The sequence below is a fragment of the Panthera leo genome, chromosome A3, assembly GCF_018350215.1.
Source record: "Panthera leo isolate Ple1 chromosome A3, P.leo_Ple1_pat1.1, whole genome shotgun sequence".
Lineage (NCBI taxonomy): Eukaryota > Metazoa > Chordata > Mammalia > Carnivora > Felidae > Panthera > Panthera leo.
In genome coordinates this window covers 9038378-9052965 of record NC_056681.1, presented here as the reverse complement: position 1 = coordinate 9052965, position 14588 = coordinate 9038378, and the positions used below count along the sequence as shown (strand labels likewise).

At 48.4% G+C, this 14588-nt stretch overlaps 1 protein-coding gene across 3 annotated transcripts in view; it reads left to right on the top strand.

The window, feature by feature from the left end:
• TSHZ2 (teashirt zinc finger homeobox 2) overlaps positions 1 to 14588 on the top strand; it is a 405034-nt gene that overhangs the window by 259426 nt on the left and 131020 nt on the right. For 2 of the 3 annotated variants that reach the window (XM_042930640.1, XM_042930639.1), the window contains exon 2: positions 8448 to 11517. In XM_042930640.1, the coding sequence (XP_042786574.1) occupies positions 8448 to 11509 (3062 nt within the window). In that variant the 3' untranslated portion in view covers positions 11510 to 11517. Of the gene's footprint in view, positions 1 to 8447; positions 13452 to 14588 lie in introns of those variants that run through there. The other variant, XM_042930642.1, reaches the window with a different exon arrangement.

Below are 14588 nucleotides of genomic sequence, written 5' to 3'. Positions count from 1 at the left end.
TAAAACAATACAGATGGTGCTTCAGCTTCATATACTTTCTGAAGGTCATTCTAGACAATGATTCACTGTCCTTTTTCTTGACGGGGGGAGAAAAAAAGCACTCCAAACTTTCCGGTCTTGGAAAGAACTGTGTATGTGTGAGTGTGTTTCTATGTCCCTGTGTGAGGAAAATGTATAGAAAATCAGGATGCGCATTTTTCCGAAAATGATGGCTACCACTTGAAAAGCCAAAGCCTGAAAATCTTAATTTGATAGGAAAGCCTCAGTCCTATTGTGTAGTTTCTTTGTCCCTGTTTCATTTCACTTTGTTTTATCCCCTCCTCCTGATTTATGGCTCTCTTGGTGTGAAGCTAATATAAGGATAATGACTTACTACCAGAAAGCTGATGAACTAACCCCCTTTCTAACCCTCCTCCATGAATATTTTCTCCTTCTGCTTTTTAAAATTGTCACCAGGATGTTTCCCAATAATACTGTACACTGAACTGATATTCTAGGTAGCTAAATACAGAGCATTTTTCTAGACCTTCTGCTTTGAGCATTAGTCATTTCTCTTCAGTGCAAAGCCCAAGGCATCCGACAAAGACCTTTCCCCTTGGATGGTGGGTTGCTTTATTTCTTGAGGACTGCAGACATGATCATTATGGGTAATGACCTAATAACTCGCTATTCAATGTTTGCACATCACTTCTACGGAAGTTCCCAGCACACATACCACAGGCTCCTTGTAGGAATGATTTAATGTTAAGTAACAAACCCCAAGCTGGAGGAAGCTCTTTTCTTATGCATGACACATGCAAAGCTGGTTCATATCTCATGCAAATATCATCTAAAAGCTGTTGGCTCAGAATAGGATCTAGGAAGAAAAAGGTGCCAAAACCAACTGATGTCAGCCGTCTGTGGGTTCAGGTGGGAGGTCAGGATGTGAGGTATTTATGAAATGCCTAGAACAGGCCCAGGAAGTTGGGAGGTTGTCCTCTCGCCTTGGTGTTTTCCATACTTTATCATGTTTGACGCTCCTATCTTTCCTATGAAGTAGACGCTGTAATGATTCCCATTTGTAGATGAGGACACTGATCCCCTGAACATTTCAGCAGCTTTCCCAAGATCACATTAAGAGTAAGTGGCAGGTTTGAACTGAGACCTGCCTGGTCTCACGGCCAGTGGACCATCCTATCTCTTCCTTAACTGGTCAGTCCTTCAATCAGTGACTTGTATTTTTCTCTCACTCAGTGCTTCCCAGTGTCAACTGGGAGCAATGGTCTAAGCGTCAGGCATTTCATCTTTTGGTCCTTGGAGAGGAAAGGGGCTGGGCCTCTCAAAGACGTATATTCTCTTTTCACAAAGCCTGTACCCACACGCCAGGAGGAACACAGGCAGAGAGAGGCAGATTGCTACATACCTTGCTACCAGCTAATAGTTTTGCAGTTCACCACAAGACTTCTCCACCATCGTTGAACATAGGAATCCCCCGGGAATCTTGGGAAGCGATTCCTCTTCCCTAGGCCTGGGCTGGGGTTGAGAGTCCGCATTTCTAACAAATTCCGAGCTGCGGTTGCTGCCGCTCCAAAGACGAATCTTTGAGTAGGGAGGGTTCACGAGTCACTTTCTCTTCCATTTCCTTCTCTGTCCCAGGGAGGTAGGCAGGCTTGGGATTGTCACACCTACTCACCGATAAGGAATCAGGGTCAAAGAACTGGTAGGTGAAAGCACCAGCGGAGCATGCCAGATCTTCAAACTCTTTGCCTCCCCCGGCTTCCTGGACTCAGAGGTTGCAAATGGATGGGTCCCAGACATATTTGGTTTCATCTACCCCGTGTGGCCAACCGAAATACCTGGCAACCCTAAGCCCCCCCATGGCCAGTCCTTTCATAGCTGCTGGATTCTTTACTGTGGGATAAGCTTTCCACCGCCCACGGCTCCTCTGGATTTCTCTATCTAACTGAGTGAGCACACGACTTACCTCTGCAATGGAGGATTGTTTTTCTTCCCTCTGGCCTACTTTGCCCACTTGAATTACCTTCCCACCTCCAGTAATGCATGGCCTTCCCGTGACGTCTTTCTCCCCAACCGCGGTGTCTAACCTCTCTCCATAACTCCTCTGTCTACTCTCCTTGGCCTTTGGAGAACCACCGTGATGGATGTTCCAGGGCAGTTTGACTGAGCTACCTTGCATGCAGTAGATGCAGAATAAATAGTTCTTGATTAAACAAATAAACAGACGAACCACCAAGGGATGACGGCGTATCCCCTTCCACTGGTACAAATCCGCTCAGTCCTTTTTTTGCTGACGGCGAAGATGTGGAGAAAGACGCAGAGCATGATTAGAAAGCAGCTTCATGGTCCAAAGTGCTACGAGGATGACTCAAGAAAGTGCCCACAACAAGAGCGTGTTAACTAAATGGACGGTTTCTGGTTCCACACGGACCACACCTGATGTGCATCACATCGCGCAAGTAAAATGTTCCCATTGACTGAATGGTGTGCAGGAGGTGTTCATAAAAGAGATGCTGTTGTTCTTGATGACCTTCCGAAAGCTCTCGGTCCATCTCTAGAGAGCACTTATGGGCTCAGGAGAAGTCCCCCTGCCGCTGCCCCCAGCCCAGCTCTAAACAGGGATCTCTGGGGCGCCTGGGTAGCTCCGTCAGCTAAGCGTCCAACTTCAGCTCAGGTCACGATCTCACAGTCCGTGAGCTCGAGCCCCACCTCAGGCTCTGTGCTGACAGCTCAAAGGCTGGAACCTACTTCGAATTCTGTGCCTCCCTCTCTCTCAGCCCCTCTCCTGCTCAGACTCTGTCTCTCTCTCTCTGTGTGTCTCTCAAAAATAAATAAACATTAAAGAAAAACAATTTAATAAAAATAAAATAAACAGGGATTTCTATTTGTTTGGTTCTGACATTCAGACAGAGGGAATGAGCCCTTCTCTCTTGACCTGTGCCTACAATCATGTTAATGAGTCATGCGTAGTGTGGTGGGGATAAAAATCCGTATGTCGTGAATTTGACTTTGCCTGTTGACAACTTTCCTGTTTAGAAAGGTGCATGCGCTTAGATGATGAGCCCAGGCTGCAGGGAGACTGAGCCTTGGCTCGTGGTACCCAGATTCTCAGAAAGTTTGACGTCTGTGCTCCGGAACAGCGTCAGGGATCCCACGGCCCCCCAGCCCAACATCCTGAAACACAAAGCTTCGGATCTCCTCTGCACAGCCCTCCGACCGGCCTTCGCTCAGGGCCTGGCCACCATCGGGAGGCACGCAGTCTCCTTGAACGAGGTCCTCTTATCTCTTTACTCAGCCTGCCAACGAGAGTGCCAATTAGTGCCAATAATAATATACATATTAACAGATTTCTAGACCACAGTCACCAAAACACTAGAGACTCGTGACAGGGAGACCTTCCTCTGTGTCATCATTTAGCGTACCTACTGGGTACACGGCGAGCAATTCTTGCGATCCCTTCATTTATGTCTGCCCTGCACACTGTGGAATCTTTGTGTGATTTTAAACTGTCATTTAGTGGGGTAGATTGGCGAAAATGATCCTGTCACCACTGGATATGTTTTTAAATGAGGTCTTGGTTGAATTCTGGTTTAGTTTTTGAAAATCAGCCTTCTCGAATTTTATATTCTTCTCGGGTTATAACTGTCCCACCTCTACTGCCACTTTAAAAACTGCCAGTGTTTTTACAGTAAACACTCTATTGTGGATTTTCAAGGCAACTACAAAAATGTTTGCCTGGCAAAAAAAAAATTTGCTATCTAACATCATGCAACCCATGAATTATTTTGCACAATTTCATGTAAATCATTCTGAACAGACATTTTTGAAACAATTCAGGTGGCAATTTAAAAAAATATCTCTTTTGTTTTTTAACCTTTGCTATAAGAGGAAATTTCTAAAATTTAAGAGTTTATTTCTGAATTTTACTGACATACATAATAGGGTAAAAAGTTCGTAGCATATAAAATATATTTCTCCAGGGACATTTCTCCTTTGTTTTGTTTTTTTTTAAGGTTTATTTATTTATTTTGAGAGAGAGAGGAGGAGGGGCAGAGAGAGAGGGAGAGAGAGAGTCCCAAGCAGATTCTGCACTGTCAGCGCAGAGTCGGATGCAGGGCTTGATCTCACAAACTGCGAGATCATTACCTGAACTCAAGTCAAGAGTCGAATGCTTAACCGACAGAGCCACCGAGGCACTCCCTTTTCTCCTTAGTAAAATCAAGAATTCAGGGAAAGACCACCCTCCTATTTGTGGAACCTGTATCCTGGAACAGGTGATAGACTATCTTCATGGAAAAATTAGTCCGTACTTTCCAGGTTCCCATGTGTGAGTCTCTTTTGAATAGAAGTCTGCTCACATTATGGATGAATTTTCTGACACTTTGCAGTCTTGATGCTTATTTTCAGTCTTCCTACTTAAAAGTTTAAATTCACAGCTCAGGGATTTCTGGCGACAAGAACATTGGTGGCTGTGTTGGTCTGAAAAGATGACCCCATTGAGAGGAGCGGGTCAGGGTGGTCATAGTTCACATCTGATCTATACTGGAGGTTAGGGGAGGGATGATTTACCCATCATAGCTTCCAATTGCACCGTCAAGATGTGGAGACAGAGTTTGCAACCGGAATAATCCCTTTAAGTTGTATGATCTACGCATTCGTGCGCTCAGATAAATTTTTGGACACCGTTCCATGCCAGGCTTCAATCTGAGCGTTGGGGAAAGCAAGGTCTCCATGGGGACAAGCATTTCATCTTCATATTTAGACGGAGGGGACAATCAGCCAGTAGGAAAACAAGATGATCTCAGAGTGTGGTAGGTACTACAGGGATCTCAAGAAGTAGGTGGGTGTGGCCTGGGGTTACACAGAGAAGGGGAGACGGGGCGGGACAGCCTTCTGGAGAAGGAGTCCCGGAAACAGAGACCTGAAGGACGAAAAGGGACCACCATGTGAAGGTCTGGAGGAAGAACTCTCTGGAGCAGAGAGGTCTACAACTGCAAGGAGCCAAGTCACAGAAAGGATTGGCAAAGTCAGGAAGGAACAAGTAGGCTGTTATGCCTCTGGCAAGGGATGAGATTAGAAACTGAGGTTGGAACGGGGGGTGTTTGCCACCACAGAATTTGATCTTCAACCTGAAAGCGGCAAGAAGGTTCCACAGAGAACAGTTCTTTTTATTGTGCCTTGGCATAATGGTGATCCAGTTTCTTTTGTTAAATGAGTATTCCTAAGAATCAACTTGCCACTCATCCACTTTACCAAGATTTACACATGGTGCGATCTTATTAAACAAATCATCGAGAGAGAGAGAGACAGCCACTCATTACACACCCAGATCACCCATATTCTGGCTGTCTTTCCTCTCTCTCATCAGCCGCCGGTGGCAAACAAAATCACTTAAGTCAAGTGAACGGTTTTAAATGTGTGATATCAAAACGTGTTTTTAGAAACTCCTCGGAACCCTCATCCGTCGTTAGAATACATTCGCTTCGACGGACGCTTTGGCCCTTTTTTTTTATGAAGCCTTTCAATGTGTTACCTTATCGGGTGCGTGAGATTTAGTCTGTCCTGCAGGAGAAAACAGACAAAAAGGGTCTCTCAGCATGAGTTACTCTTCTGTAAAGGTTATAGTAAACATGTCAATGCCTAATTAAGCAGAAAATTTTATCTGTATTGTGGGGGAGGCATTTGCTGTCTCTGACATTTCTTCTGGGGAATCCATTTAGAAGGACAAAGTAGACTGTGAAGCTGGGCTGGTCCGGAAAGCACAGCTTCCGGATGTCAGCAGGGAAAAAAAGCCAAAAACACTTATTTTCTCCTGTGTGAAAATGACTATATCGGCCGGGCCGATAATGGGGCGGGGGTTGGTGCCTGCATGTGCACACCTGCGTGCACACACACGTTTGTATATTTCATCAACACACACACACACACACACACACACAGTAACATGAATTGCTTCCAACCAAATGCCAGGCCCTGTGCTATGCACCGAAAATGGTGAGCCGAGTAAAACCTGGCCTGGCCACACTCTTAATCAGTTGTGGTGGCAGAAACCTCTTTTTTCCTCCTAGATTTTTTTTCCACTGGTCTGTGGGTGTAGGTGTGTGTGTGTATGTGTGTTGCTATGGTTGTATAGCTCATAGATATGTAACTGTATGTCTCAGTTGGCCTGGAACAGCTCTGGCTAATGAGTGTCGTCCCAGATTTTGAGCAATAAAGCCCTTTTAATTCTCAAAAGTGACCCTGTTTGATTGATAAAATTTGCCTGTTGCTTTGGAGTATTTTGGCTCTGCAGCAACTCATTTATTCATTTTATAACAGGCTTTCTCCTTGAGCTTAATGATATGACTCACATACCAAATACTGATTTGCAAACATACAAATTAGTCCAGGAAAAAGAAAATGCAGTGGGGATGGGGGTGGGGGTGGTCTAATTTAGTCATTCAGTTCTTTTAAGCTAGGTTTTCTTGCAAGGAATGACCACTTACTAATGGCTGCTCAACTAGACTGAGTACCTTCTGTTTTCATCAAACCAATTTATGGAACCGGAGACCAGCAACACTAGTTTAATGAAAACCCCACTGGTCAGCTTGCTAGGAGAGCAGAAACAGAACAACAGTGACAATAATGGTCAAATCTAGAATGAACACAACCGCCAAGCTCATGGCGAAACCCAGTTTTTACATTGCATCTTGTTTTATGGTGCCATGTCCTTTAAATCGTGGGTTCTTGTCTCCAGCATTTCTCCCCTCCCAAGTGATTACCTACTTAGTGACATTTCCATAAAATGCCACTGCTTAACCTTTAACCTTTGGGTCTCCGTGAAGTTTTCTTATCCTTTAGGTTGGTCATAGAGAGTGGAGCGTAGTGGTTAGACCCACGGACTCTCTCATCAAACAGGCATGTTGTGACGCCGCCATACTAACTGGGTGGCCTTGGGCAAATTTCTTAACCTTAGAGCCTCAGTTTTCCCCATCCGTGAAGTGAAAATAATAATAGTTCTTCCATCGTGTGGGCAATCAGACAAAATGGAAGAAGGCATTTGCGGTGGTTAGCAGGGCTCCTAGGAGGTAGCAATTGCTCAATAAACATTCATCTTTACCAGCCACAGCAGGAGCCTTTGGAGTTTCTGACTGGAGCTGCCTTACGCCCAACAAACCCCTTTGTCTTCTATTCTAACTCGCTCTGCCTGCCTGTGGGACAGACCTCCATGCATGATCACTCTTTTCCCAGCTTGCTCGCTGGTGAATGGGAACATGGCACCACCCGAGGGTTTCTCCCAGGCACCCACCTGCACTCAGAGGGGAGAGAAGAGCACACCAGGAAAACACTGCATTGAGATCACGCAAGCCTTGCAAATCTAAGACTGAATCTCCCTTGCTTTGGTCCCTCTTTAGTTGCATTTTATCCACGAGGCTCTGAAAAGGCCAGGTGAAAGAAATGAACACATGGGCATAAATAGTCACTTTCCCCATCTCTGTTGATGGATATTTGCCCATTAATTCCCTCTGCACCCGCTCTCTTGTGCCGCTCTCTCATGCCTTCATTTTCCCTATGCAATTACTGGCCCTAAATCCTCTCAGAGAAGGGAAGGCATGCATCCCCAATAGCATTTTGCATCTACAAATCAAACGTATAATTGGCATCTCATGACGGACACCCACAAATCACAAAGCATTTGAAATTACAGGCACAAGATCGAGAGGGCATTTTCAGCCTTGTCTGAAAAGGTCTTCGTGAACCTGTTTGCGAATAATAGGATAGCCCCCAAATCTCCCATTCCAACACCATTTGCTATTATTTTAAAATCATTATGTTTGCCGAGCTTACATAATTTTTTAGCTATCGACGGAAGATTTTATTCGATACTCCGTAATCTCTCTTCCTGCCGCGTGACTCTCTACAAATAAAACTTATAACAAAAAGACACTGGCTATCAAAAATATAATGGCAGTGCATCTCAATTACGTGCAAGCACTCAAATAGGATTTATTAAGATAATTGTATGCCAGCATATCCAAGGCTCTCGGTAAACCTTACCATGGAGATGCCAAGGGTCAAATCTAGTTTTCTCGTGAGCCAACGTCCTTCTCCGTAAAGATCTGTTTTTATAGGGTTGAATTCCAGCCCAGCCTTCCTGAAAGTCATACCTATGAATTTAGCCACGGTCCGACTATCAGAGCGCTAGGTATTCCTTAAATGTGAATGTTATTAACTTGGGACTCTAGGCATTTAAAAAGATCTGTGACTCCTGTCAGTTAAAAAAAGGCCTTAGATAGCACACACGGGACACCATTTGGTTTTCTCCTGTGTCCGTGGTTTGCAGTTACTAAAAGCGTAGATTCGCTCGCTCTTCGATTCGGTATTGGAAGCACTGGCTCCAAGCGGGGAAACTGGGATGGAATACGGGACCTGCCACTATTATTTCATATCCTCCTCTACTTTTCTTGCAGGCTACGCCCAGGAGGAACAGCTGAAGGAAGGAGAGGAAATAAAAGAAGAGGAAGAGGAGGACAGTGGTTCGGTAGCTCCGCTTCAGGGCAGCAATGACCCGGGGACAGACGAGGAGCTAGAAACGGGCCCCGAGCAGAAAGGCTGCTTCAGCTACCAGAACTCTCCGGGAAGCCACCTGTCCAATCAGGACGTGGAGAACGAGTCTCTGCTGAGCGATGCCAGCGATCAGGTGTCGGACGTCAAGAGCGTCTGCGGTCGAGACGCCGCGGACAAGAAAGCCAGCGCGCACCCCAAGCCTCCCAACGAAAGCCACAACTGCATGGATAAAATGACCGCCGTCTACGCCAACATCCTGTCCGACTCCTACTGGTCGGGCCTCGGCCTCGGCTTCAAGCTGTCCGGCGGCGAGAGGCGGCCCTGCGACCCGCGCAACGGCAGCAGCAAGACCGACTTCGACTGGCATCAGGACGCGCTGTCCAAAAGCCTGCAGCAGAACTTGCCTTCCCGATCCGTGGGGAAGCCCAGCCTGTTCAGCTCGGTGCAGCTGTACCGGCAGAGCGGCAAGATGTGCGGGTCGGCGTTCACCGGGGCCAGCCGCTTCCGGTGCCGGCAGTGCAGCGCCGCCTACGACACCCTGGTGGAGCTGACCGTGCACATGAATGAGACGGGCCACTACCAAGACGACAACCGCAAAAAGGACAAGCTGAGACCCACGGGCTACTCCAAGCCCCGGAAACGGGCTTTCCAGGATATGGACAAGGAGGATGCTCAGAAGGTTCTGAAATGCATGTTCTGTGGCGACTCTTTCGACTCCCTCCAAGATTTGAGCGTCCACATGATAAAAACAAAACATTACCAAAAAGTGCCTTTGAAGGAGCCAGTGCCCACCATTTCGTCGAAAACGGTCACCCCGGCCAAGAAGCGCGTCTTCGACGTCAACCGACCTTGCTCCCCCGACTCGACCACGGGCTCGTTTGCGGAGTCGTTCTCCTCTCAGAAGACGGCCGGCCTGCAGCTGTCGTCCAACAACCGCTACGGCTACCAGAACGGCGCCAGCTACACCTGGCAGTTTGAGGCCTGCAAGTCCCAGATCCTCAAGTGCATGGAGTGTGGCAGCTCCCACGACACCCTGCAGCAGCTCACCACCCACATGATGGTCACGGGGCACTTTCTCAAGGTCACCAGCTCTGCCTCCAAGAAAGGGAAGCAGCTGGTGTTGGACCCGCTGGCCGTGGAGAAAATGCAGGCTTTGTCGGACGCCCCAAACAGCGATTCGCTGGCTCCCAGGCCGTCGGGTGACTCTGCCTCTGACCGTGCGGCCTCTACAACCGAGCCGAAGAGAGAGAGCAAAAAGGAAAAACCGGAGGAGATCGGCAAGGACGAGAAAGTCCTGAAGAGCGAGGAGTACGAAGACGCTCTCCAGAAGCCGTTAGACCCTACAATGAAGTACCAGTATCTAAGGGAGGAGGATTTGGAAGACGGCTCCAAGGGCGGAGGGGACATTTTGAAGTCGTTGGAAAACACCGTCACCACGGCCATCAACAAAGCCCAGAACGGGGCTCCCAGCTGGAGCGCGTACCCCAGCATCCACGCGGCCTATCAGCTGTCGGAGGGCGCCAAGCCTGCCCTGCCCATGGGATCCCAGGTCCTGCAGATTCGCCCTAACCTCACCAACAAGCTGAGGCCAATTGCCCCAAAGTGGAAAGTAATGCCGCTGGTCTCTGTGCCCACCAACCTGGCCCCATACACTCAAGTGAAGAAGGAGCCGGACGACAAAGACGAGGTCGCGAAGGAGTGTGGGAAAGAAAGTCCCCAGGAAGAGGCCTCACCTTTCAGCCACTGCGACGGGGATGCTTTCTCCAAGAGCGAAACCCCTTCCGAGTCCAAGAAGGCTGAGCCTTGTCTCCTGAAGGAGGAGGCCAGGCTGGTGGAGGAGGGCGGCGAGCCCGAGAAACGCCCGCCCCTCGAGCCAGCGCACTCCCTCAGCAACGGGTGCGCCCTGCCCACGCGTGCCCCGGCCCTGCCATGCATCAACCCACTCAGCGCCCTGCAGTCCGTCCTGAACAATCACCTGGGCAAGGCCACGGAACCCCTGCGCTCCCCTTCCTGCTCCAGCCCAAGCTCAAGCACAATGTCGATGTTCCACAAGTCGAGTCTCGGCGTCATGGACAAGCCGGGCTTGAGTCCTGCCCCCACGCGGCCGGCCAGCGTGTCCAGGCGCTACCTGTTCGAGAGCAACGATCAGCCCATCGACCTGACCAAGTCCAAGAGCAAGAAAGCCGAGTCCTCGCAAGCACAATCCTGTACGTCCCCACCTCAGAAGCACGCCCTGTCTGACATCGCCGACATGGTCAAGGTCCTCCCCAAGGCCACCACCCCAAAGCCCGCCGCTTCCTCGCGGGGCGCCCCCATGAAGCTGGAAATGGATGTCAGGCGCTTTGAGGACGTCTCCAGCGAGGTCTCGACCCTGCATAAGAGGAAGGGCCGGCAGTCCAACTGGAACCCTCAGCACCTCCTGATCCTACAAGCGCAGTTCGCCTCGAGTCTGTTCCAGACGTCCGAGGGCAAGTACCTGCTGTCCGACCTGGGCCCTCAAGAGCGAATGCAAATCTCGAAGTTCACGGGGCTCTCGATGACCACGATCAGCCACTGGCTGGCAAACGTCAAGTACCAACTTCGGAAAACGGGCGGGACGAAGTTCCTGAAAAACATGGACAAAGGACACCCCGTCTTTTATTGCAGTGACTGTGCCTCCCAGTTTAGAACCCCTTCCACCTACATCAGCCACCTGGAGTCGCACCTGGGTTTCCAAATGAAGGACATGACCCGCATGGCGGTAGAACAGCAAGGCAAGGCGGAGCAAGAGATCTCGCGGGTGTCGTCGGCTCAGAGGTCTCCGGAAACCGTAGCTGGTGAAGAGGACACAGACTCTAAGTTCAAGTGTAAGTTGTGCTGTCGGACATTTGCGAGCAAACACGCAGTAAAACTCCACCTGAGCAAAACGCACGCCAAGTCACCCGAACACCACTCTCAGTTTGTCACAGACGTGGACGAGGAATAGCTCTTCAGGTATGGGTTTGCTCCCAGGTGACGGGACAGTAGCCTTGTGAGGAGCTTCTTGTTGGGAGATGGGTCTGCTTAGAGGCAGCTCACGTCTCCCGGTACCAAGAGGACAGGAGCCTGCTGGAGTAGGACTTACTTGCATGAGACACTAGAACGCGATAAGTCCTAGCCGCTCTCCCAATGTCTCCAGATTAGAGTTGGTGAACAGACGGACACGAGTTCAGAGAGTTGGCGCGCGCAGATTTTACCGCCTCACGAGGCGTGATCCCCTTAGGGACCCCAAGGCCCTCCAGCCGAGGCTACACCTCACTTTAATTAATACGTACAGACCCCCCCCCCCACCACCACCACCACGGTCCCGTCTCACCCCCTCGCCTTCCCATAGCGATGCTGATGACGTAGGGAGTGAGTTAAGGCTGAGCAAGCGAATGAGCGTTGCAGAGTTCCTGGGGGCAGCCGCTGTGCAGAGATTTCCTACTCAGCTCGTGGACTTTGCTATTATTGCTTGCAATCGATGCTTTTGGCAGCTTCCTTTCAGCGATCGCTGCTGATACCTGCCCCGCCCGTCCCTCTGTCTATCGCCTCCGTTAGGGTTGCTAGGAAAGGGCATCTGGCCTGTAGTCAGACGGCAGAAAAATATTCACTGCAGAACACTGGGGTGAAGAGAGAGGAAGCTTACTTTCTTCTCTCATCTTTCGGTTTTCTTTAGGATAGACTAATATGAGCGTCGACCCTTAACAAAGATAGATGCACTGCATGCCCTCGAGAGTTTATTTTACCTAAACAAACAAAGGACTTTCCGAACGCCCATTGCCAATGCACATGGGGTCCCGCGGCATCCAGATAATTTGCATCATGTATCATAGAAGTTCTGTGCCTTGTATAGTCACTGGTGCCCAGACTGTCTATGTCACCTCCAAGAAAGAGGACAGAGGCCAAGGTCAAATGCCTTGGCAGTCTTGCCACACCGGCCGTGTCAACTGTTTTCAAGGCTGGGTCTTCACCCAATGCATTCATCTCTCTTTTTTGTATTTAGTCTACTTCCTTTTCTCTCCCCTTCAGCATGACCCCCCCCCCCCCGCCACATGCTAAGGACCTCCACACATATTCAAGTTGTCCCCCCCACCTCGGGCCGCGCCCCAGACGGGGACCCGACCTGACTTACAGCCTCAGCACTTACCAGTCCAGTCAATGTCACGCTAGGTGACAGCTTAGTTCCTTCAGTTCATTCACAATAAGATACGAACAGCCGATAATACTGTATCCGCCCTCGCCACCCGCCCCTCCCATCGTCAGAGCCTTTGTTTTTAAATAGGAGACTTTCAGATCGAGCCACAAAGGTATGAGCCCTGGCAGACCTCCCAAGCAGAAGGAGGGATATTTATGTGGGTGCAGCTTTGGGCTCACCTCACGTCAGGTGGGGAGAGTTGCCGAGCGTGAGGATGGTCAGGATGAAAGAAAGGGTGGAAATCTGGGCCTGTCCCCTCAGTGAAAAGATCTAAGAGCTTCTGATAAAGGGGAACCCGTCCTGTAGGTCCGATGGCTACGTGGGCGCAAATGAAGACTATTGTTTTGTTTGCATGTTTTTATCACGATAATTAAAATGTGCTACCAGCAGATTCATGTCTTGCTTTCCAAGCATGACTTGTTCAGCTCACACTATTGAAAGAAAAGCCAAAATTCAGCTATTGGATCTCTAAGTGAGCTCGGGGCTTGGCGACATTCTATTTATTTGCTATATAACATTTTAAATCTTATGTAACTTGCTATTATACTTTTCTGGTCCTTGAAAAAGAAAAAAAAAAAAAGGTGGATATATACAGAATACCCAGAGAGAAGAGAGATGTTTCCAATCCCATAGTGGCAGGGTCCAAACCATGGTCAAGAGGACCAATAGGTAATGTTTATTTGTGCTACAATAAAGACCAATTTTCCACCTGTTAGGTTTGTAATCATTCTTTGGGAAAAAAATTAATATCGTTGCCAAAACATCGCGGTATGTAAATAGAGAGATGGGAGAAGAAGAAAGCCTTAGTCAAAATCGGAATCGTGCATGTCTGTTCTGAGGAAGCAAAAGTAAACTGATCATTTGGAAAAACCTACACGAAAGGCCCTTAACAAATAAGGTAAATACAAAGACAGGATAGCTCTTGTCTCATCCCTCCGCAGGCTTTGGACTTTTGAAGCACCGTATTACAGAGTAAATCACTATATGAAACCAAAGCTCCGTTCTTATATAAACACCGTGATGCTGTGCTTTCGAGCTAGGATGACAGAAAACCAAGCTTGAGTATTGAAGACTCGTTCAAAGCAGTAGGAATGTACGTGTGTGGTGTGTCTGGGTCAATACTAAAGATAAGACAATCTGCCAGAGTAGCTCCCGACTTTGTGCAGAGATGGCTTTGTGATGCTCTAGTCACCTCGGGAGGCATGTCCTCTCTTAGAACAACACTCAGTACGTTGCCCAATGCTTAGAATTATGCATAGATGTTTTTAAACGATCACAAAACGAGATGGCTGTTACCCGGCGCTCTGATTTTAGCTGGTGTGCGTGGTACCACAAGTTGTACCAAATGACACGATGTTTGAGAAAAGCGTGGTCAAGAGTTTATGGAAGAATTGGGAGTTTGCCGTGTCTGTGTTCTCCGCAAGATGCAAATTCTGCCCCGAATTTTCTTTCCTTTCTCAGATAGGTCTTGAACCCTGCACGGTGTTCGGCCAAATAGGAAAGGCGACTTTTCGTTAAAAATTAATTAGACAACATTACATTGTGCAGCCCTGTTTTAGGACAGAAGTGTTCTAAAACAATTTCAGTCGGTATTTGTACATACCTTTAAAAACCACATGCTCTCGAGGAACAGAAATTAAACAAAGAGCAAATCAACGAGTCTAAAATGCTTAAAGACTTGAAATTACAGTCATTTCTGTGTAACACAGCGTGCAAGTTTAGCCGCACACCTCGTCCCGAAATGGGGGGCAAGAATGCATTCGAGTCCAAGAAGCAGCCACCTTTGCTGCGGGCGATTTGAGAAAGACACACTTTCAGGGTGAACAGCATGTAAACTTGCCAAATAAAA